The 23,673-nt window shown below is 43.2% G+C and overlaps 1 protein-coding gene across 5 annotated transcripts in view; it reads right to left on the bottom strand.

Annotated features, from left to right (window-relative positions):
* Positions 1–23,673, bottom strand: part of ATP8A2 (ATPase phospholipid transporting 8A2) — a 330,711-nt gene that overhangs the window by 19,787 nt on the left and 287,251 nt on the right. For all 5 annotated transcript variants that reach the window (XM_051780106.1, XM_051780107.1, XM_051780110.1 and 2 more), the window contains 2 exons: positions 17,205–17,293; positions 11,163–11,267 (listed from right to left, as the gene is read on the bottom strand). In XM_051780106.1, the coding sequence (XP_051636066.1) occupies positions 11,163–11,267; positions 17,205–17,293 (194 nt within the window). The remainder of the gene's footprint in view (positions 1–11,162; positions 11,268–17,204; positions 17,294–23,673) is intronic.

The raw sequence follows: 23,673 nt of genomic DNA, 5'->3' as shown, positions 1-23,673 counted from the left end.
GCACACCAAATGTGCAAATACACTTATTGCCGTTGGTTTTAATTCACTGCCCCTCTTCAGTCAGATATACACATATGAAATGACTTCCTTTGTTTCTGCTTTTCCACTTTGTAGAAGGAAGAACTGATGTACTAGCAAAGCCCTACCAGGGCTGCTAGAGATGACACAACTGAAACGCACAGCTTCTACCCCCACTTCCCAGCTGCTACCCCCACCTCAAAACATGCAAAGAACCTGTGGCAGAAGCACGGCTCTTCAGTGCAAGATACTCAGCCTCCGTGGGTAATTCCAGAGAACAAGAAAGCTGCAGCTGTTTTCCCTGTCATCTGAATAACTATGAAGCCCTCACTATACTGCCTGCATGTGCAGCATCACTGTTTCTTCTATCCTACAGTGCTGCTGCAGCACATAGCAACAGGTAAATAATTGTACAGCTTGGTTTAAAATAGAAAATCCTTCAAGGCTGAGACTGAAGTTTTGCCCTTAACTCCACAGCCATACTCCTGACCACATGCATTTTCAAAAAAAGCAGCAGATAAATCTCTGTTCAGCCTCTTTCCTTCCACTGCCACATACTCTGCTAAACACACTGTTGCCCTGGCTGGCCTGCATTCTCCTCCTATTGGAAGAAGCATCTTGCAATGCATTGTCCACGACTGCAACAGCAGGGATGGGAGAGAATGAGGGAAGGGAGAAGAAGTTTTTGCAAAATATCCTATGTGGCCACACACAGAGTAAAAGATTAGAAAGTTTCTATCCCTGCCATCTTTAGCTGTGGATTAGATTTTGAGGGGAAAAGAGGATATTCTTCTCTCCCTTTTGAAATTTTAGAATTAAAATATAATAATTCATTGCCTCCATACCAACAGTAACTTACACAAAAGTTTGCTGTTTCTTGTTGACATTTTTCAGTCACTGAAAAACACAACAAAATAAAATACACAGAGCGAGAAGAAAGGTCTAAAACAGACTTCTCCAGCTTTGATCAATCCTAACCACCAAATCCTTTACAAGCAGATTGCTGATTTTCACTTCATTCTCTTGGCTCTCAAACTCCATTAAGTGTCTTCTGAAGAACAACTGGGGGCTGTGGCTTCTCCCTACCTATTACCTGGCAAAGAGGACTCACAGATCCCTCTCTGGCTGCTAGGACATATCTGAGGATTTATTCACTACCTCAGGTATTCCTGAGGATTTATTCACAAGTTTCATCTCTCACCTTTAGTGAATTATTTAAAGGCTTACAGAATCAATCATGGTCCTGGCAGACAGAGAGCAAGTACCATACACCAGGAAGAGTCTGTGGCCACACCTTTGTAATTGGCCAGAGGAGACCTATTTTTCTTCTTCAGATACTCCCTTCTGGCTGAGGGTACTCCCCCAGAACAGCCGCAGGCCTCAGTTTAACTTGTTTTCTTTTAGTTTAGTCTCAAGTGCATTACTTGAATGTGCATACAGGAACTGTTGAGAGTTATGCAGTGGACAGAGAAATAACTAACACAGGCTTGGCATAAGAAGAATGTAAAAACAACATTAATGCAGACCAGGAATTCAAAATTAAATCATGAAAGTCATCTCAAATGCAAGTCACACTAATGTTGAGCGTTCAGCAAAACTCTGTGTTCAAACGCCCAGAACAACTCAGGGCAGGAAGAAAAGCCTGACTGGGTGAGTGAGCAAATACACCTCCGTCCTCTGCGCTTCAGAGACATCACAGAGAGGAATCACCTTCCTGCAGAACAGCACAAGTGGCAACTATGGGCATCTGCTGGTTTTTTGATCCACAAAGAGGAGATGTTATTTTTTGTTATCTAGCATTGGATTGCAGGAATGTTTTACTCTGAGGTCAGAGGAGGAGGTCTTTTTAATTTAAAAGGTAAACAGGCATTACTGATAATGAATTTGCAGTGTAATCAAAGGAAACCTCTGGAGCATTTCACAAGGAAGTGTCTGACGCATATAAACAATAAAACAAAAATCAGCATTTTCTTTGCAGAGTCAGCGTCTACACACACTGGTCCTTAATCACTCTGGATCCAGATGAAACAGACATATCAAACCGTCCTCCTTTTGCATTCTACTGTAAAAATTCAGCGAGCCATCAACAAAAAAACTCCGGCCCATGGCTAGGAGATCAAAGGGTCACCAGCACAAACCACAGAGAAATAAAGACAGAAGTGTTGCCTGTGTCACTTGTAGGTTGGGAGGTGCAAGAAGTAACCTGTCAGAAGTGATTCCTGCAGCAGACAGCCATGTTTTAAGGAGTATCAAGTCCTTGATGAGGGCTCAGCAACAGCCAGCTTTCCAGGGAAGCTGAGCCCTTATGCCTTGCCATAGTATAACACTTTCAGGCCTTTTTAGTGCAGCAGCTCCCCTCCAGCAGGCTTCCCAAGCACATGTGACAGCCACAGAAGAGAAACTCCCCTTCCCCAGACAGGAGGTAACTCTTTAGGGAACCTTCCTTCTTTATGAACTATATTTGACATTATCCAGCCAAATGTTTGCCTGTTAAGCATCAAATGTATCTGGATGTGTAGCCCTGCAAGGATAACTTGGAACATACTGAGAGCAGCCATGTAGCAAGCTCTCCAGGCCTGCAACATGGGGTACTGAGCTCAGCCCAGGGGTGGTTGCAAGTTGTTTATCCCGCCTGGATGTGAAAAGGTTAAGAGTGTCAAACACCTTCAGCGACAGCTCCATGGATGTCCTTCCGTGGTGACTGATGGCTAAAGCAGCCCTTACCAATCAGTGGGAGAACCTGACAGTTCTCCCCACACCATATGACTTCCTTCAGCTCACTTAACATGTCGACCCCACCAACAGTGGAGCTGATCTAGCTGAGGAGCCAGGGTAAAGATGGGCCCATGTGATCACGGCTGGTAACGAGTGGTTTGCAAAATTATTAAGCCAGACTTGCAGCCACATCAACAGAAACCCATAGATCCATGGCTGTCACCAATGCCCTGAAGAAACACTGTTGTTACAGCTTGTGATTTGGCTTGGCAGAATGCTGCTTCAGCCAAACAGCAGCTTTCCCATTGCACCCCAGAGGTCTGGATGAAGGAGCACCTGCAGCCAGAGGGCAGCAGCAGGCCCCACAGCAGGTGCACTCAGGTCTACCCCTGTTGCCACATCACCTTGTACCCATGGCAGAACCATCCTGCAACAGCAGAGGCCAAGGCACGTTGTGAGATTCAGCCAGCCCCCATTTGCAGCACCCAGATCGTATACAGAGTTCTAGAGCCAAATTCTCCTCCACTCTAAGCCCACACCATCTTCTTCAACTTGGTTCTTAAAGAGGAATGGATAAAAGTAGGACAAAACTTTTCCTTTTAGTGACAAGCAAGGATGATTTACATTTTCTTTTGTCATTAACAATGTCCTAAGGCAGAAAAGCTAGATTCCTTTTTGACTCCTAGAATCAGCTGGACAGTCCATTCTACCCTTCATTTTTGAGACTTACTCCTAAACTTCTTTCAAAGACTACTACTTAGAACAGAAGAGTATAGATTGGGTTTGCGTAGCAAGGTTTTGGCAGTAGGGGTCTACAGAGGTGGCTTCTGTGAGAAGCTGCCAGAAGCTTCCCTCGTGTCCTACAGAGCCAATGTCACTTAGCTCAAAGACGGAGGGTGAGTAACAGAGCAGCTTTGAGGGGAACCTGATGTCCAGTCAGGGTGAACCCACAATAAGACCAAGTACATTTTAAAAATACCATCAAAAATTGGACACTAAACATCACATTCCTCTCTGAAATGCAACAACCCTAAGAAAATAATTGAGATATCTCTCTCCTTAAAGTACCTTCCATTTCTAAGCACTGCAAACACTATGCATGTGTTTATACATTTCCTTGGGACAGGGGGGGCAAACACCCTTGTTAGCTGTCCCAAAGTCAACCAACTTAACACTGCCCAGTTTTGCCTTCAGCCTTTCCAAAATGTGGGAATTGACTCAATTTAAACATTTCAGAAGCAGAAAAGGCAAAGTGTGGCTTGCTGCTTTTCAGCTATCCTCCTTTTGGTATCAGTGCTGTTGACTTCTTGTCCCTAAGTGCTTCACTTTGCACTTACTCTACTGGGTGCTGGGTCATATCCCTTACAGATAAGGTGGCAATACAGTTGTAATTATAACATTCTTTTCCTACTCATTCATTTTTTCAGAACTAGTCACCTTGGAGGTTGAAGTTTTCTGTGCTTGGTCTCTATGTATAGATGTTTTTTTGGTTTGGGGTCTTTGTGTGTGGTTTGTTTTTTGTTTTTTGGTTTTTTTCTTTATTCCAAGTTTTCTGGATTTTCCATGTAAGTCCACTTACATACTCTCATTTAAGTTAAAGTTACTTCTGTCTTCAAAAACTCTGAACTCCTCTTATCAGCTTTTTTCTTCCTTTTCTTTAGAGATAAAATAAAAGCTTAAGAATAAAGCTTAAGAACAGCTCAAGGCAACAACAAAAAATGGTGAACTTTGAAAGTGTCGTGATACAATTTAGAGCACAGCCCGTGACATTTAGCTGATCTGAAAAAAACCCCAAATTGCCTTTCTGTAAGCTTTTAAGTATTTTGTAATTGTCCACTAAATATTTAATACCTAATACAACTTGTGTTTTCTTGTTCTTGCTATGCATAACTTAGCACTTTATTCTTTACCGCAAATCAGAAGGGTGAATGCTGACTGTCCTGCCTCTCTTTCCAGACCATGTTAACCAGGAGGGGAGCCAGGGTCCAGGCAGACTGCTGAAGCCATTAGGCTGGAACAGTTGTTATGGAGCAGTTCTCCTGCTGTGCAGCCTGGAGGGGAAGATTTCTTCTCTCCCCTGTGGAGATCCCCAGTGCCCAAGCCAGTAATTTAGGATTAGGCATCAGAGGGATTGGCCCCTTAATCAGTTTTAACTCTCATCTTGTTATGTTCTCTTTTTTCTAATCTTTCTTTTCAATTTACAGCTTCATTTTGGCCTTTGTGCTGATACTGTACCTCCATCAACTTTGACTTTGGTAGCAGATTTGATCACAGTTGTAAATCCTTCTCCATGTCACCAGGTTTTAACCCTATTTGTGCAATGGATCTCCCTCAAGGTTACATGATAGGTACAATGACGATGTGAAATAATTAATTGCACCAGGGAAGAGGCATGTCAGCTCCAACTGGTTTGCACTAGCAACCAGGCACTTGGATCCCCAGTATCAGTGGGAACATGGTAACTCCCCACCTTTAACACTCTGGCCAGGTTCCAAAACCTCCTCTGTCCTCTGCCCCTTCCCAGCTCTGCCCCACAGCCTCCCCACAGTGGAATCAAACCTAGTGATTTCAAGTGCCTCACACACATGGGTTAGAAATGCCAGAAATTAATTGTACATGTTAAAACAAGGAAATAATGTGATGATGCCTTACTTATATGGGACAGGAGGGAGAGAGAAAGGGTCAAGTGTAAAATAAAACAAAATTATGCATTTTCCACCTACCATACATGAATGTTTACCATATGGAATCAAAGAATTTAAAAAAACCCCACTGACATAATTTTATGTGCTTTTTGCTAGTAAAAGGAGTCTAATATCTTTTTACTAGAAAAGCTGCAAGGAAAAATCATAAATATGCCAGTCACTTTCTTGTGTATGCTGGTGGAGAAATCTCACCTTTGCTTCCCAAAAATGGTGTGAAGAACATCTGGAAAAACTGATAAAAAGGATGCTGAAACCTCAAAACCCAAAATACACCTCTCCCTCTTGAACCTCATTTTATGCTCAGCTGCACTGGATGGGCTGGATTCAGATCACAGTCGTGCACATCCTGAGCAAATACACTGAAGTCAACACATTCATGAAACAAGAATTCGGCTCCAAACATCCAATGCCATTAACCAGCTGAAAAGCACCAGACTAAGTCTGAATCAAGTAAGATTCATTGTACCTGCTGATGTGAAGGGGCCTTACTGGCATGGTCTCCCATTTCAAGTAGATGTAACTTGAAATGCATCAATAAAGAGACAAAGTGCTTTGAAATAGAATGAGTCCAAGCCTCAGTCCTGTTGATCTTAACGAAAAAGCTTGCAGCTTCCTCAGGAACCATGAGACCAGGTCCTCACCTTATTCATGTGTTTGTTAAAAGTTAAGTCTGTTTTGCCGTTTCTGCTTCTGCTGGCACGAGGTTGAGGCCTCTGCTCCTCTCAGTTCTGTGCACAGCCACAAGCCTGAGACAGGTTCCCCATGTTTCCCTCTTGCTCCTCCCCCGGGACCTGTAGAGTGGGGAAATCTCCACGGGTACCTGTGTCAGCTCACCAATTACCCACTAGGTCATGCAGCTTCTGAAATGAGATAAGCATCTACCCTCACGCACCAAATAAAACCCAGGCTAAGATAAATAAGACAACTTGCTCTCAGGGCGAGAGCTGGTCATGCACGTTTCACTAAAGCAACAGTTAGATTTGGTGAGAAGCACGTAAACGAAAGAGAATTTACACCAGCATGCCTCCTTGTTGAAGGCAGACAGTGGGGAGCTCCTGTTTTAGGTGTACCAAAAAAACTTTTATGCAATGGAGGTAAAAGAGGCACCATAGCCATCCCCAGTCTGAAAGCAGCAAGAGGAAAGAGGCATACTGAAAAACGCTGCACAAACACACACTGCAGCGCTTCCTTACTGCTCACGGCAATACCTCGCTAGGTCTGTAGTTGCTTCCTTTCACCTTTGTTGAAGACAAGACACTGCCTCCCAGAATTCCAAACCGTTTGAAGAAATTCTTCCCAATATTTCAGTGATGCGGGCGCTTTCCTGCAACACCCCATACAGGCCCTTCAGCTCCTTGTAAAGTAGATCACGAAACCCATGTTCTTTTTCAGTATAAAATAATCTTCTAATCCTGGCCACCAAGCAATTAATAACAGGACAGAAAAAACAACCAAAAAGCTACTTTCAAAGGGAGCTCTCTGGCAATTCTAAGACAGAGAAACCCTCTGAAACAGGAAATCTACTGCTGCAAAGAGGGTGCTGCACAGCTTTGCTCACTCTCCATTAGCTGGCCAGTGGAGCAATAAAGTGACAAGAGTTTCCAAAGTAAAGTTTGCTTTGGTGCCTAATCAGGCTTTACTCCACCTGAACTCCTGCTGACTTCAATGAGAGGTTAGATGGAGTGAAAAGTGAATGAGGACTTGAAGGTTTGGCCCTTTATGAGCCAAGATTTAAGCTGTAAACTTATTTAAAGACACAAGAATCTCTGCAGCTGAACTCAATGCCACTTTTGAACACAAACCTGTAGAAAACTTGTTTTTCTTTGTGCAAATCTCACATGTTAACATGATTAAATCTGCTGGGCAGGTGTCTTCTCATGTCCATGTTTGCTTTGGCACACAAGCTGCCCCTCTCACCTCTCTAAATTCATGAAAATTTAGTGTTAAAGCCTGCCTTTTGTTACATGAGCGTGCCAGGGAGCCCCTCTGCCTTCCCACACCAAGGCTTGCTCATGTCACAGCTGGGCTGAAGTTCAGCCCAGCGCTGCCAGGTGCCCAGGCTGGGGAGAGCAAGTGTGGGTACTCATCTTCCATACGCAGGCAAGCGTGGCATGGGATCCACCACCAGCTCCTTACTGCACAATCCCTCTACTGCTTCTCAAGCTGTTTCTTGAGTTGCCAGTTTTCCAGCTTCCCTGATGAATCCCCTGCTCCTGGAATCATCTGACTGATCATCCTAGCTTCCATGAAAATTAGTTTTTAGCTATTCAGATGAGATATACAAAGGAATCAGAACATGACTCTTTACAGCTCAAAACTATACACTTGATATAATCTCCAAGGCACCACTGTAATGCTATTTGCAAAGGTTTTGGGACCCAGCTGTAGTGCTCAGAGTGCTGACACTCTGCCCTGCACAGACTGGACAGTCCCTCACCTACCATTTCCTTTGCTGTTTGCTCCCTGCCATTGGTACGGTAAAAATTTGCACCTGTTTTTTTAGATCAATACAAGCAAGTTCCATTTTAGAAACTGTTCAAAGGGACTAAGATTCAAAAGCATGTAGCAAGCACCAGTGAAGACATTTTTTATTAGCCCAGAAAAATGTGTCTAGCAAGAACAGTTGGCAGGGTGAAGACCCTCTAAGACGCAATATGCATATTTAGGTATCAAGTGGCACACGCAGCTCTCCCAGCACTCCTTTCCCAAGTGCAGAGATGACCCAGGTGTTATCTGCTCACATTTTATAGCAATTCAGCTGAGCCACAGCAAACTAACGGCATCCTGTTGTGCAAGTCTAGATGCTTTTGGAGCTTTGCAAATTGCTTTTTGTTTAGCAGATTAGTCCTGAACATTCAAATCTTGCACCTCATTTTTTGTCTAATGTCTAGGAAATTATAAAAGCAATTAGCTCCCTAAATCCTTCTCTTATCTGTAATTGGGTATGATTTTTTTGTTGTTTGTTTGTGAAAAACACTGAACAAAAATAGTGTCCGCTATATGGGCCAGGAAAATAGACCCTGATGACAGCCAGTTTATCTTCCACAGCTGACTGAACAAACCAACAACTAATGGGTATGTTTTCAGGAACACTTCCAACCAAGAGCCGAGGTGACAGACAGACCCGTGGAGGTTTTACACAGCTCTACACTTTCCATTAGAAATGAGAAGACTCCCATTACTTTCCCTTCCTGCATAATGTCACATTGCCAGAAATATCCCAAGCCCAATGGGGCTATGGGCAGGAAGGCAGAACAAAGCATGTGCCTTAGAACACATTTCCACCAGCTTCAAGGAATTTTTTAAAAAATAAAGAACATGAACCAGAGACTGTAACTGCAGAAAGTTCCAACTCTGTTTCTTTCCCACCCTCACCCTTCCCTTTGGACAAGCACATGATTTCTAGCAGGTGTGAAAGAGCCAGGAGACAAACAAAGGAGATAAAAGACAGAAAAACTCTGGAGAGCACTCAGGAGGCCACAACACAAGCACAGCACACCAGCTCCTAGCAGGCAGAGGCACTCTACCATTATCTAGTTCACAGATGGACCACCCAGAAAATCTGGGAGCAATTAGGAATGAGAACAAACAAATGCATGGAAAGAAGGGGGGAGGGAAAATGGGAAGGAGAGCCAGAAGGGATTCCTTACATCATCTCCATGCAAGCGTTTCGAGAATGAAGTGAAGCTATATGGAGGAGGAATGCAGATGAAAGAGTTTGCAGTGAGAATGCAATAAAGTAAAAGGCTATGAAAACATGCAGCGTATGAATGAATTACAACATGGCCATTAAATTTACAGAAAGTCAGGACAGTGTGTAAACAGAGAAGAAACCCATCAAGTTCTTGGAGACACAGACACGCACATATAAACAGATCAAATGCTAAGTGTCTCTTGCTGTTAACAGCATGTCAACCCGCCTTGCAACCCAGGGATCTATCAGGCAGAAAGCTGACTCACTTTCCTCTTCAGCTGTCAGTAACTGGCATTAAATACTGGCAGGAAAAACACAAATGCTACAAACCAACACCAATGCAACCTCACGTACTATGCATGGATAGGAACCATAGCAACACCCAAGGGGCTTATACTAGCAGAGCTGTGTGCCTGGGAGCAGCCAAGTTTCTGCTCGTCTTGTTTCCACTTACCTGGCTGGCATCTAATCTCACTATTAGTCAGCACCTCCCAACACCAAGTTATACCTTTCTTGCTTGGGAGGCTGACCTGATCATGGTAACCAAGTGCTTTGGCCCAACTGATTTCAAAGTGACTGCTGAGCACTCTAAAAACAAGGCCCATTATTTAATTAAATGCCTGATTTAAAGCATCTTTATCGGTTTTAATTTTGGCATAGAAGGTTGCCTTTGTTGACCAGTGCTGCAAAGTTTGCTTTCTCTTTTTAAATCATTTGATATGCAGTTTTTGACTTTTGCTAGTGAGTACAACTTATGAACTGTGTTCTGTGGGATCTAAAAGCCACAGCAAAAAAATTACTCTAAATAAAAACTGAAGATACCAAGTGTTTTGAAGTGATCTTAATCAATAACACTGTGTTTACTTTGTCTTGGCCTCTGAGAAGCGAACTCTGGTCATTAAGGACATCTTATAAACACACTGAAGTTCACACAAGCATTTTTTAAAGCTTTGCAGTTTATCATAATCTCAGTAAACTCACTCCCTGATAATTTTCTCTAAAAACAGTCCTTATTAACTCACAAGTTCAGTTGAAAAAAAATCTACTATCTGCTCGTCTTAGCAGCAGCTACAATATGGCAATTAGTTTACCTCAGAATAGACATCAAAGGCTCAAAGGATGACCCTGCCCCAGAAGAACAAAATCTTTTAAAAGCCCCATTCCACTCAGTTTGCTAGTTTATAAGGTTTGCTAAAATCCAGTTTAATGATCATGTAGTTTCTTAGCAAGTCATGTGGTGCCATATTGTGTAAGAAACAGAAGAGTTAGTTCTAAAACCTTTTTGAACTTGGAGAGCTTTTCCGACCAGCTGATGCAGAACCCCATTCTGAGATGGTAAATGAAACTGTTGGATGTAAAAGCCTGACCATGATTTTCTTTAGCTTCTTTCAGAAGAGACAAAAGTTCCCACACAACACATACTCTCCCCATACAATGAAAGATTCAATAATAGCAATATATTCAAGTCCATATGGTGCGGTTATAAGGGAGAGGCAAAACAAGAAACTAAGAATCCTGAAAGCAAGAGGCCTGTAAGCTGTGGTAGAAAAAGCAAGAGCATGAAAAAAAAAATTAAGGTGAAACTGGATGAAGTAGTAGGGCACATTGGATTAGACAGTTCTTCTTTTAGCTACAATCTTTATATCCTGAGCTGCTGACAGTTCCCTCCCCTAACATGGTTATCATACAATTTCTTAATTTTTTCTGGATGATATATGACAAAGTGCTTTCAAAACCAGTCTGGCCCAGTAGCCAGGTAATAGCACTACATGTTACCAGGCAGGGTGACTGAGCAGCAGTTTCCAATACAGCCTCACAGCAGTAATGCAGAAGAAATGAAAATGGAAGGGCTGGTTTCACCGGGGGGGAACAGATATATATGAAAGGGAATAACAATAAATGAATAATAGAGGAGAGAAGTCTTCTTACCCTGTCTAGAATCAGATTTGAATGGTGAACGAGAAATAGGGAGGGGAGAGGACAGGAAGGACAAATTGTTGCTTTAAATATTTAGCATAGACTTGCCCCACCTCTTTCCATTACTATCACGAAGCATGGCTTTTCCCAGCTCTCTTGTCTTCGTCTCCAGCTCCTGAACTTGTTCCAGCAAAGTTTTATGGTAGGTATGCTTAGCCCTGTACCACAAGGAAAAGACAAAAACAAAACAAAAAAGCCATGTGAACATTTGTTTTGCTACAAACCCCCAAATTTACCTGTCAGGGGAGAGGCACAGGGCCTTCCCTTGAAGGATTTGGAAAAGAAGGCACAGTGTTTCCATGTTAGTTCAGGTTCACAATACCTGGGAAAAAATACGTAAGAAATGAGAAATCAGGAGGACTTCAAATACAACAGAGTTTGGCTGCTTCAACAGAACACTCAAAACCTAACTAAGCAGCCAAGCTATGGGACCACAGAGATCTGACACCGCTGCCGTGGAACTGCTCAGGACCCGGGCATTCAGACAAAGGGCTGGGATTCACTGAATATTCATGGCAGTAAAACAAGATTCCACCCTGTCTTTTGAGCTATGTGTGGTACTGCTCTGAAAACCCGAGGAAAGTCTCAGATAGTAATTGCCATTCAAACCCCTTGATTTTTGTTTATCATTCTCACATGACTGGAAAGGAACTTCTCTCCCCAATGAACTTCCAAACTCACAGTAACAAGACTGGTTGTGACCTGCTTCCTCAGTTTGAGGATTGAAAGAGCAACCTATGTACAACACCTGTAACCAAAATTTAGAGTGCAATTCCCCCCATAAAGAGACTTGATCTTTTTAGCCCCAGTTGTACCTATTGCTCCAGTGCTATTATACCTAAATTACATTGATCTAGGGGAGAGAATCTAGTCCCCTTCGCCTTGACATGTACAAAGCAAGAAAAAAAGAAGCAGGGATCTTTCTTCAATGGGCAGTTTTTGATCAGCTTCCTCTTTTGTGTCACTTAAAGGAGGATAAATGTCCCATGAGAATATAACGATTTGCATGTGACTGCAAAAGAAGACAAGATGGAGCCAAGTTGGCTGAGACAGTACTTGCTTCATGGCATTAAAATAATATTCTTCAACTCCAGAGATGGCAAAAATTCCTTTACAAGTTTTATAAAAATCTTACATGCAGACACTAAAATCTTTAACCAATGATATAAAACAATGTCAAACTCCCTCTAGGAGAAAAAGAATGACTGGTGTATATGTAATTAAAATATAATGAAGACGCATTTATTTTTAAAAGGTACTTATGATACTTATAGCTCCTTCCATGGGGAATAAGAAACAAAGACCGCAAAATCTTTGCTGAAACTATTTAGGATGACACTGCCTTGATATTAATACTAAGATATCCAAGTCCTCTGGTCTTTGTGTTGCTGAATTAGGCAAATGCCTAAAAATGAGAAGCTAAAATAAAAACTACTTTCAAAACATATCTGCATTTAAGAGAAAAAAAATAGAACAACAAAAGATGAAGCATAGAAAAATCTGGAAGTAAAGATTATCAGGATGTACTTAGAAGAACATACTGTTAAACCAACAAAGGTGTATGATTTGCAACACCAACATACTGTGTAGAAAGAAATGAGTAGCAAGGATATTTTTAAAATTCATAATGCTTCAACAATGTGAGATTACCAACAGCTGCACAGAAATTAATTAGACTCAAGTTGCTATAACTAGTTAGGCTAATGATTAGACTGGTCTCCTCTTTGAGGAAGGGAAAATATAGCTATTAAAATGAGAAAGCTTTGAGGCTATTAATTCTTATAATCTTTCTGGTTGACTTCATCATCGCATTCTTTAATTCAAATAAATGCATTGAAATTTTGACCTTGAACTTCTCTCTTACCTTTTAAAGAGGCCATACCTACTATTGCAAACTTGAAGACTGAGCATGTTTGGAATTTTTCAAATCCTTTATAACCAGTTTTCCCCATAGACAAGAACACATATGCACAAGTTATTCAGCCTCTCCCAAGGGTCCATGTGTATCTTGCCACACATCATAAGAAATGATGTTCACCTTTAGAATAAATATTGAATCCAAAACTTAACAGATCTTGAGCAACAAGTCCAATTTGTGCAGCACAGCTCAAGGAGGCTGATACGGCACAGCACGGAAAAAATACTGTTGGCCTGAAGTTGGGAGTACCTGAAGTGTTTTGTAAGTAGTGTGAAACAATGAAACACAAGGGCTCTGCTGGGGCTGGGTATCCATAAAGCAACAATAAGCCCACAGGTAGTCGCTGTGCATTGAGTCACTCCTTCACTTGGAAGCAAGAATATCCATGGAAGGGTCAGTAATCAAGTATTTATAAATAAATAAAAAAATATAAAAAGGGTCTGAGCTAACCTATCCACATGTTCCCTCAAAAACAAATATTAAAATATGGTACTACAATTGCCTCAGAGTCTGGGCTTGCTCCTATCAAAGACAACTGCAAATATTCCATGGACTGCTGGAAACAGGACTTGAAACTTTATGACTTTTTCACTACAGCACATTATAAACTTTTGATACACAGAAACACAGGGAGGAGTCTAAGCTTTTAGCTTAGTACTTTACAAGTGGCCCTAGATGCACAGTCTCTCAATAAATGATGAGACCTTGTGTTCGATGTTACTGTTCAGCTGCAATTTGATGCATTACATAAAGACAAACTCACCTTCCCCTCACACATTGGGATATTAAGACCAGAGACCATAAGAACGGGCAAAAGGTTAACTGTATTTTGTATGGCCCTTCCCCTTCCAAGCCAGGGAAGTGCATCCCTTTGCTGCCCTAGGAGGATATTTAGGGGGGTCAGGAGGCCAGAATCTGCCAGGGAGAAGCATGATAGCATTCACAAATGTTTCTCAAACACGACACCACCTCTATTGTGGGCCATTATCCTCATTACCATCTTACAAGTCTTGCACTCCAGGGGCTGCAGGTATGTGCAAGGAAGGGAAGAACTCTTTGTACCCTCTCACACAGCAGAACTGGTAAGTGCAAAATGCTTCTTCCCCCACAGTAAAAAAAAAAAAAAGTACACGAAAATTTTGGTAATTGGAAGGCTCAGGAAATTTTTCACTGTAATGTAAGTACTGAGACACCAATTATGACTAAATTCTTGCCCTCTTGCCTGATTTTGCTGAAATACACTCTGCATTTTTATGATTCCCACGTAACTCTGTGGCTCAGCTATTTCAAGACTTCCTAGCGCTGGTGACACGTATTCAAGTCACAAGTGCCAACTGTGAGGAAGCACTCACCTTATAAAGCTCTGTTCATTCAAATGGTTGCACAACTAGAACTTTTATAAGGTAAACCAAGGCACTGAATTCAGGGTAGTGGACCAAAGTTAATAATGTGGTATTTCAACCAAATATTAATAATAAGCTTCCCTCTCTTTAAAGAGAGTTTTCCACATTTCCTTGATTCATTTAAAAAGAAAAAAAAAAAAAAAGGAAAAAAATAGCCTGGAGCTGCAGAGAACATGGGAGGTAAGTGATGTTTTGACAAACGGAGCCTGTGTAACAAAGGGAACACGTAAAACTAGTTCTTGCTTCCAGCACTAGAAGTTTTGATAGTGCATGCAGCACAGCAGTCTAGAAACAAAGATTTGTATAGGTCTTTCCAATCAACCTTTTTCCAGACAAAAACTCTGTAGCATGTGTATGGTATTCTGGCAGTATTTTGTACTGCAATTAGGCATGTACCTTTTGGGTCACATGGATGCTCCTCTTGCGGACATACGCTTCACATCCAAAAGAAATCGAAAGGGATAAATTCCATGATCATGAGAAATCAGAGTTGCTGTAATTTTATAGCCAAAACCATATTCTGTTGAATTACAGAGAGCAATGTGGTGTAACCACTGCTATGGAAATGTGCCGGCAGATTTCCAGAGGCCTTAGGCTCCAGTTTTAAATGGCAAGCCTCTTGGAAAACAAACAGACCTTTACTCCTTCCATATGGCAGTGCTGATAGCTGTGTCATTTCATTTATCCTAGTTAAAATGTTAATGGTGTTAATTTTTCAGTGATGGGTTAGGGGAAAAAAAAAGTCCTGCTCACAGAACAGATTTTTTGCTTAATGTTGATAGGAGCCTTCTGTTTAAAATCTGTTGGGAAAATATCTAGCATATCAATCATACACGTTTGTCTTGAGAGCTTCACAATCTCTGTACATTCTTGGTCTGAACCACTGAAAGGATTATGTTGCTGAGATTTCTCCAAGAAATATTAAAGAACAGGCTGAGTCAGTAACAGAGTTTAAAATGACTAATAGCTGAGGATGAGCCTGCCATGGCCTGGCCTGTTTTACAATTCATGAGTCATTTTTTGCCAAGAACTGATAAGAACAGAGGACAACTTCAGGACACTCAACTATCATGAAAACATTTAAAAAACTGAAGTGTAATCTTGGACATCTATACATAAATTTGATCCCTGATGCTGCAAACAGTTCATCTCCTATTTAGCTTTAATCACAAAAGTTCCACTGACTTCTAAGCAGATAATTTTAAATAATGCCTGACACAGGAGCAAGGCCTGTTATGCTAAATGAATTTTAAGATTTTTTTTTTCCCCAGAGTTTTAAGGAGCTGGTCACAGACACAGTTAAGTATCTAAATTTAAACATTTTGACTTCACTTTTAGAATTTTAAAATAATTTTCAATTGAAGAAGTTTAGTGAGTGCAACAAAAAGCCCTCTGATATGCTGGACTATTAAATCATAGTTTGACCCTGAAAAGAAATATTACAGTATGATACCTAGTTTTAATTTTAGCAGTAGTTCATGCAAATTAAGCTGAGGGAGACAACAGGAAAGCGTTTAAGAAGTACTTACTGATTGGTAGATTTGCCTACTACCAATTTAATTTAGCTGTGCTATCAACCCCATATGAATAAAACCCACATTTTTCAGATCTATGCATATGACTTGATTTCATAATGATGTTTGAAATTTGCCTGTGTTTGGGAAACTTTCTGCTTTTTGTCAGTATTTTCTGCATTTCTCCGTAAAGCAGATTGGTGGACTTTGTAGTGCTAGGTTTACAAATGGACTTGATGCTACTTTCCAACCTAAACGGTTCTATGATTCTAAGAATCTTCCTTGACTGACCAACAGGTCATTCCTGGAGCTAAGTGTTATGTGTTATGATACTTCCACTTTGAGCCTTTGTGAAAAGTGACAAAGCTAACATGTATTTCTCCTTCACTCCAGTTAGGATCTGCCTTTTGCCCAAGAATGTCTTGGGTCCTCCTTGCACAAGGTTATTACATATCCATGCAACAAAACCTTCTTAGTTGTTTTCCAAGGGAAAGGATGAAAGGTTTAGTGCTTAAGACACTTAAAAGCATGCTGAACAAAACACCAGAAATTCTAAATGAAAATATACTTCTGCATTTCAAATTGCAATGGTAGAGAAGGTAAGTTGCTTCCCTTTGAATCCAAGTTCTTGAAATTGCTTGCCTCCTGTAATGCTTTGAAACCACAGAGTTTTGAGAGAAGGGGATTAGACCAGTTTCTATTTCACAAGTTTTTTCCTCCTCTCTGGTCAGGGAAGGAATCATTACAACTTCAAACATAAAGTGTGGAGTATTGCTCTTCTCTCAGTTAAGTTTTGGAAGATCTGCTGCTGAAGGAGAACCTAAAAAGCAGCTGATGAATAACTTACTGAGACAGCTTACTGAGAATGGATTAGAGTGTGACATTTTTACTTTCTACCTAAGCTTAGACAGGTTGAACAAATTATTTGCTCCTTTTTAGGAATAGAAAGTCTCTAATGTCCAGTTTAAATTTGCCTTTAAGTAAAGGATAGACAATACAGATAATCATAAGGTGACACACCTTCATTACTCAGATAAGGCTTCCTCCTTCAGATTCAGGACTAACTATTCATTCTCTCACATTGCTGGTTGCATTGACAGGTGAGAAATCATGCCCATTTCACCTTTTTTCCCTTCCAAAGGAGTACCATTTCACGTTCACTGAAAGACTTCATAGTTCTTTACAGAACAACACTGAACTGGACAACACGTGAATACAGAATAATTCCTAAAACACGAAGAGGACTGGTCTGGGACTTACGCTGTCCACGCCACATCTTTAACAAGGCACGCAGTGGGCACAAGAAACAAGCCAAACCAGAAGTATCCACATCTTAACACCATTCCAGCCTGTGAAGGAAACAAACAAATAAATCATGAGTATTTTCAAGCCATTACATGTTAAGTGGTTGTTTACAAGCAAAAAGTACCTGGCATCAGACAGGTACTGGGTGATGTTGAAATTTGATGGTGCTGGTAAGCCTCATCAACTCTTAACAGAAGATAGGCCTTCAATTAACAAATACTAATGGTATTTTTCACTGCAATGTTTCTTTATGACCTCAGATTCCTTAGAAATTTTTGAAAACAATTTTTTAAAAGCATTTTGACCAAATCCTCCAATGATATTAAGTTGTGGATTCAGGCAGACACATTTTAAGTCATGGAGAAGAGCACCATAAGTATATTTAACTTGCCCTTCTGACTATCTTTTGTGCCTTTTGCTTACTCTGTTTCTACCTACCATCCTGGATCTCTAAGCAGGATCAAACTGACATGAAAAAAACACGTTTCTCACTAAAATGTTTCAGTCATATTCCACTTAAATACAGCACTTCTTGTTCAAACTACTGCTGCCTGAAACCCAGGGTGGGAAAGATTCACTCCTGTCCTGCAAATGGCTTTTTTTACAAACAAAGAGTTCAAAGTTTATCTTTGCGTTTTTCGCATTGTTGCAATGCTTGAAGAAAAAGCTTGGTGGGATTTGAGAAGGAAGAAACCCTGCACAACCCAGCATATACACATAGTTATAGAACAAAGTTGAAATACAACACTATTTACAAAAATGCTATTTTAGATCATTAGAATCTTTTGCAGCTAAATTAATGGTGATTAAGGCCCAGGTTCAGTAAATGGAAGACTTGAGACGTCATCACCTCTTGCATGCAACACACACACTTCCCATCAGAATCCCATCAGAATAAGCTCTCCAGCACATTAGGGACAGAAAGGATTTTTTTTTTTTTGGTGCGAGGACACAACTGAAATAGAGGCCGAAGGGTTTCAACAGGATTTCCAGTGTCTAGACAGATTTTGCTCTCTTGCCAGTTATGGACACTGCTGTATCTTTTTCCCAAAACATTTACTTCCCAATATTTTGTATGCTCCATACACACATCTACCGACATTTACATGCAACGTTGCCAAAGGCAGGGAGGCCCGTACCCACGGACACAAAACTGTAGCAGCTGCCTCACCAGTGGAAGGCAGGCTTGGCTGGCTCAGCTTTGCCTCACTACTGTAGCACACAAGCATTGCAAGCCTGCAATGCTAGAGTGCCAAGGCATTGCACAGATAAACACAAAGCTGAGCTGCAGAACATGGAACTACACAAAATATCTACTAACCTTTGAAATATATTGTAAGAAGACAAAATTTGTAATTATACCCTTAAACATGACTGATCACAACAAAAGACTTCTACCAATCACTACAGTAAAGCTTTTAAACCGAGAAAAGCCATCACAGTGCCTTGCCAGAATGTTCATCAATAGCATCTAGTATGTTCTCCTGGTGTTGATCTCCGTTTAAAGTTGTTCACCTAACAACTAAGTCACATCTAGCAGCAACTTCCCTGTTATCCAGGAGGAAGAAGTTAGTGACCTGCTGAGCCACTTGGATCCTCACAAGTCTATGGGACCAGATGGGATCCATCCTAAGGTGATGAGGGAGCTGGCACAAGAGCTCATCAAGCTGCTCTCTATCATTTATCGCCAGTCCTGGCTCACCAGGGAGGTCCCAGATGATTGGAAGCTGGCTAATGTGACACCCACCCACAAGAAAGGCTGGAAGGAAGACCTGGGAAACTACAGGCCTGTCAGCCTGACCTCAGTGCCTGGCAGGATGATCTGTTCCATAACCTTAAGTGTGATCACATGGCACCTACAGGACAGACAGGGGATGAGAGCCAGCCAGCATGGGTTTAGGATGGACAGGTCCTGCCTGACCAACCTGATCTCCTTTTATGATCAGGTGACCCACCTGGTGGATGAGGGGAAGGCTGTGGATGTGGCCTATCTGGACTTCAGCAAAGCCTTTGACACCATCTCCCATAGCATACTCTTGGAAAAGCTGGCAGCCCATGGATTGGACAGGGGCACTCTCTGCTGGGTTAGGAACTGGCTGGAGGGCCGGGCCCAGAACGTGTTGGTGAACGGGACTGCATCCAGTTGGCAGCCGGTCACTGGTGGTGTCCCCCAGGGATCAGTGTTGGGCCCAGTCCTGTTTAATATCTTTACTGATGATCTGAACAAGGGGACTGAGTGTACCATTAGCAAATTTGCAGATGACACCAAGTTGGGGGGGGGAGTATCAACCTGCTGGAGGGTAGGAGGGCTCTGCAGAGGGACCTGGACAGGCTGGATAGATGGGCCAAATTCAACAGTATGATGTTTAACAAGACCAAGTGCAGGCTCCTGCACTGTGGTCACAACAACCCCATGCAGTGCTACAGGCTGAGGAGAGAGTGGCTGCAGAGTGACCAGGAAGAGAGGGGCCTGGGGGTTCCAATCAACAGGAAGCTGAACATGAGTGTGCTGGTTTAAAAGTTAACCAGCAGGGGGAATGAACCCAACTCAAAGGAGAGATTATAAGTCAGAATAACAATTTATTAAAATAATACAGTAAGTACAATAATACAAACAAACAATTGGTCTCAACCCACAAAAACCCAAATGTATAACCCAGTACCCTGGGGCCTGAACAAAGTGGTGTTCCTTGGGCCCTGTTTGAGTCCAAAGTAAAGGGAGAGGGGAAGAACCTGCTGGTGGGAGAGCTGCTGCAGTCTGGCCAGAACTGGTGATCGCAGTCCAGTGGTGGTCTAAGTCTGGTTGAGAGCGATGAGATGCAGCCGTCCTCTGGATCCCACGAGTGGGTTGAAAAAATGTTCCAAAACTCCAAGATTATATATCCTCCAGTTCAGGCAGGAATGCTTGGTACTCCCCTCAGGGCGGGGAGTTCACAAAGGGTGTGAGGACAGAAACATCCTTCTATCTCACAGGCCTCTTAACACCTAGTTTATAGCCTGAGGAGTCAGGCTCTATGGGTAGAGGGTGCGAATAGTCTATTGACAACAATAGTCTAGTTTCTGGGAAATGACATGGAATGCTATAGAATACAGTTTTGGGTTACACCCACCATGCTCTATGGGCAGAGGGTGCGAATAGTCTATTGACAACAATAGTCTAGTTTCTGGGAAATGACATGGAAGGCTATAGAATACAGTTTTGGGTTACACCCACCATGATGAACTGATCTCAGCTGTCCTAACTAGGACATTATCCACCCCTTATTCTATGCCATCCATGTCATGCCCAAATTAACCCTCTTTAAAAACTATATCCCTTTAAAACTATATACATCTATCTATCTATCTATCTATCTATATATATACAATGAAACATTACAGACCATTCTCACTCAAAATTAGGTCCCCTTGTGGTACACAACGTGTCTCCCCATCTTTTTGCATTACCCACCACGTGGAACCAGGTCCCTGAGCAAAAACAATCCCTCGGATGGGTTTGCCTTTGCTTGAGGTGGGACTAATCCAAACAGTCTTCCCTAACATTCCTCTCATATGTACCACGGGGACTTTATCTCCATCTACAGTATGCAAAAGTTCTGACTGGGCAGGGCCAGCTCGATTGATGGAACCTCGGGTGTTGACCAACCAGGTGGCCTTTGCTAAATGCAGCTCCCAGTGTTTGAGAGTCTCCCCACACAGTGCCTTCAGGGTGGTTTTCAGCAGTCTGTTGCACCGCTCAACTTTTCCAGCAGCTGGTGCATGGTAGGGGATATGATACACCCACTCAATGCCGTGCTCTTTGGCCCAGGTGTCTACGAGGCCATTCTTGAAATGGGTCCCATTATCAGACTCAATTCTCTCCGGGGTGCCGTGTCGCCACAGGACTTGTTTTTCAAGGCCCAGGATGGTATTCCGGGCAGTGGCATGAGGCACGGGGTATGTCTCCAACCATCCAGTGCTTCCTTCTACCATGGTCAGTACATAGTGCTTGCCTTGGCGGGTTTTGGGGAGCGTGATGTAGTCAACTTGCCAGGCTTCCCCATACCTGTACTTCGACCACCGTCCACCATACCATAGAGGCTTCACCCGCTTGGCCTGCTTGATGGCAGCACATGTCTCACAGTCATGGATGACCTGTGAGACAATGTCCTTGGTTAAGTCCACCCCTCGGTCACGAGCCCATCTGTATGTTGCATCTCTCCCCTGGTGACCGGAGGCGTCATGGGCCCATCGAGCCAGAAATAATTCTCCTTTGTGCTGCCAATCCAGATCTACCTGAGAGACTTTAATCCTGGCAGCTCGGTCCGCCTGCTCGTTGTTATGATGCTCCTCATTAGCCCGTTTCTTGCCTACATGAGCGTCCACGTGACGGACCTTCACACTCAGCTTCTCTACCCGGCCAGCGATGTCCTGCCACATCTCCGCCGCCCAGATGGGTTTCCCTTGGCGCTGCCAGTTGGCCTTTTTCCATCTTTCCAGCCATCCCCACAGAGCATTGGCCACCATCCATGAGTCAGTGTAGAGATAGAGTCTTGGCCACTTCTCTCGTTCAGCTATATCCAAAGCCAACTGAACGGCTTTAAGCTCTGCAAACTGACTTGACCCACCTTGTCCTTCGGTCGCTTCTGCAACTCGCCGTGTGGGACTCCATACAGCTGCCTTCCATTTTCGGTTTGTCCCTACAATGCGGCAGGAGCCATCCGTGAAGAGCACATATCGTCTTTCATCTGCTGGTAGCTTGTCATATGGTGGGGCCTCCTCAGCACGTGTCACCTTCTCCTCCTCTTCTTCAGAGGATAGTCCGAAACTCTCACCTTCGGGCCAATTGGTGATAATTTCCAGAATCCCAGGGCGATTAGGATTCCCTATCCGGGTTCGCTGCGTGATCAGAGCCATCCACTTACTCCATGTGGCATCGGTGGCATGATGTGTGGAAGGAACTCTTCCCTTGAACATCCAGCCCAGCACTGGTAGTCGGGGTGCCAGGAGGAGCTGCGCTTCGGTGCCGATTACTTCTGAGGCAGCTCGAACTCCTTCGTAGGCAGCCAGGATCTCTTTCTCAGTTGGTGTATAGCTGGCTTCAGATCCTTTGTATCCCCGACTCCAGAATCCCAGCGGTCGTCCTCGGGTCTCCCCAGGCACTTTCTGCCAGAGGCTCCAAGAAGGGCCATTCTCCCCGGCTGCGGTGTAGAGCACGTTCTTCACGTCCTGTCCTGTCCTTACTGGCCCAAGGGCTACCGCATGGGCAATCTCCTGTTTAATTTGTTCAAAGGCTTGTTGTTGTTCGGGGCCCCACTGGAAATCATTTTTCTTCCGTGTCACAAGGTAGAGAGGGCTTACAATCTGACTATACTCGGGGATATGCATCCTCCAAAAGCCCACAGCGCCTAGGAAAGCCTGTGTTTCCTTCTTGCTGGTTGGTGGGGACATGGCTGCTATTTTGTTAATCACCTCCATTGGAATTAGACGGCGTCCATCTTGCCACTTCACTCCTAGGAACTGAATTTCCTGAGCAGGTCCCTTGACCTTACTCCGTTTAATGGCAAAACCGGCTCTTAGGAGAATCTGGATTATCTTCTCTCCTTTCTCGAAGACTTCGCCCGCTGTGTTCCCCCATACAATGATGTCATCAATGTACTGTAGGTGCTCTGGAGCCTCACCCTTTTCCAGTGCAGTCTGGATCAGTCCATGGCAAATGCTGGGACTGTGTTTCCACCCCTGAGGCAGTCGATTCCAGGTGTACTGCACACCTCTCCAAGTGAAAGCAAATTGTGGCCTGCACTCCGCTGCCAAAGGAATGGAGAAAAAGGCATTGGCTATGTCAATGGTGGCATACCACTTGGCTTCCTTGGACTCCAGCTCGTACTGGAGCTCCAGCATGTCCGGCACAGCAGCACTCAGGGGTGGTGTGACTTCATTGAGTCCACGGTAATCCACCGTCAGCCTCCACTCTCCGCTGGACTTACGCACTGGCCATATAGGGCTATTAAAGGGTGAGCGAGTCTTGCTGACCACCCCCTGGGTCTCCAGTTCACGGATCATTCTATGTATAGGGGTCACAGAGTCTCGGTCGGTGCGGTATTGCCGACGGTGCACTGTTGCTGTGGCTATCGGTACCAATTGTTCTTCAACCTTCAGCAGTCCCACAGCAGAGGGGTCCTCTGAGAGACCAGGCAAGGTGTTCAACTGTCTGATTTCCTCCGTCTCCACAGCAGCTATGCCAAAAGCCCAACGAAGTCCTTTTGGGTCTTTGAAATACCCACTCCTCAGGTAATCTATGCCAAGGATACACGGGGCCTCTGGACCAGTCACGATGGGATGTCTGTGCCATTCCTTCCCAGTCAGGCTCACTTCAGCTTCCAGTACAGTCAGCTGTTGGGATCCCCCTGTCACCCCAGAAATAGAGATGGATTCTGCCCCTACG

This window comes from Manacus candei, unplaced genomic scaffold (genome assembly GCF_025592945.1).
Source record: "Manacus candei isolate 608988 ecotype Guabito, Panama unplaced genomic scaffold, ASM2559294v1 h1tg000014l, whole genome shotgun sequence".
Lineage (NCBI taxonomy): Eukaryota > Metazoa > Chordata > Aves > Passeriformes > Pipridae > Manacus > Manacus candei.
Note: the sequence above shows the minus strand (reverse complement) of the source record. Positions and strands in the feature narration are given on the sequence as shown.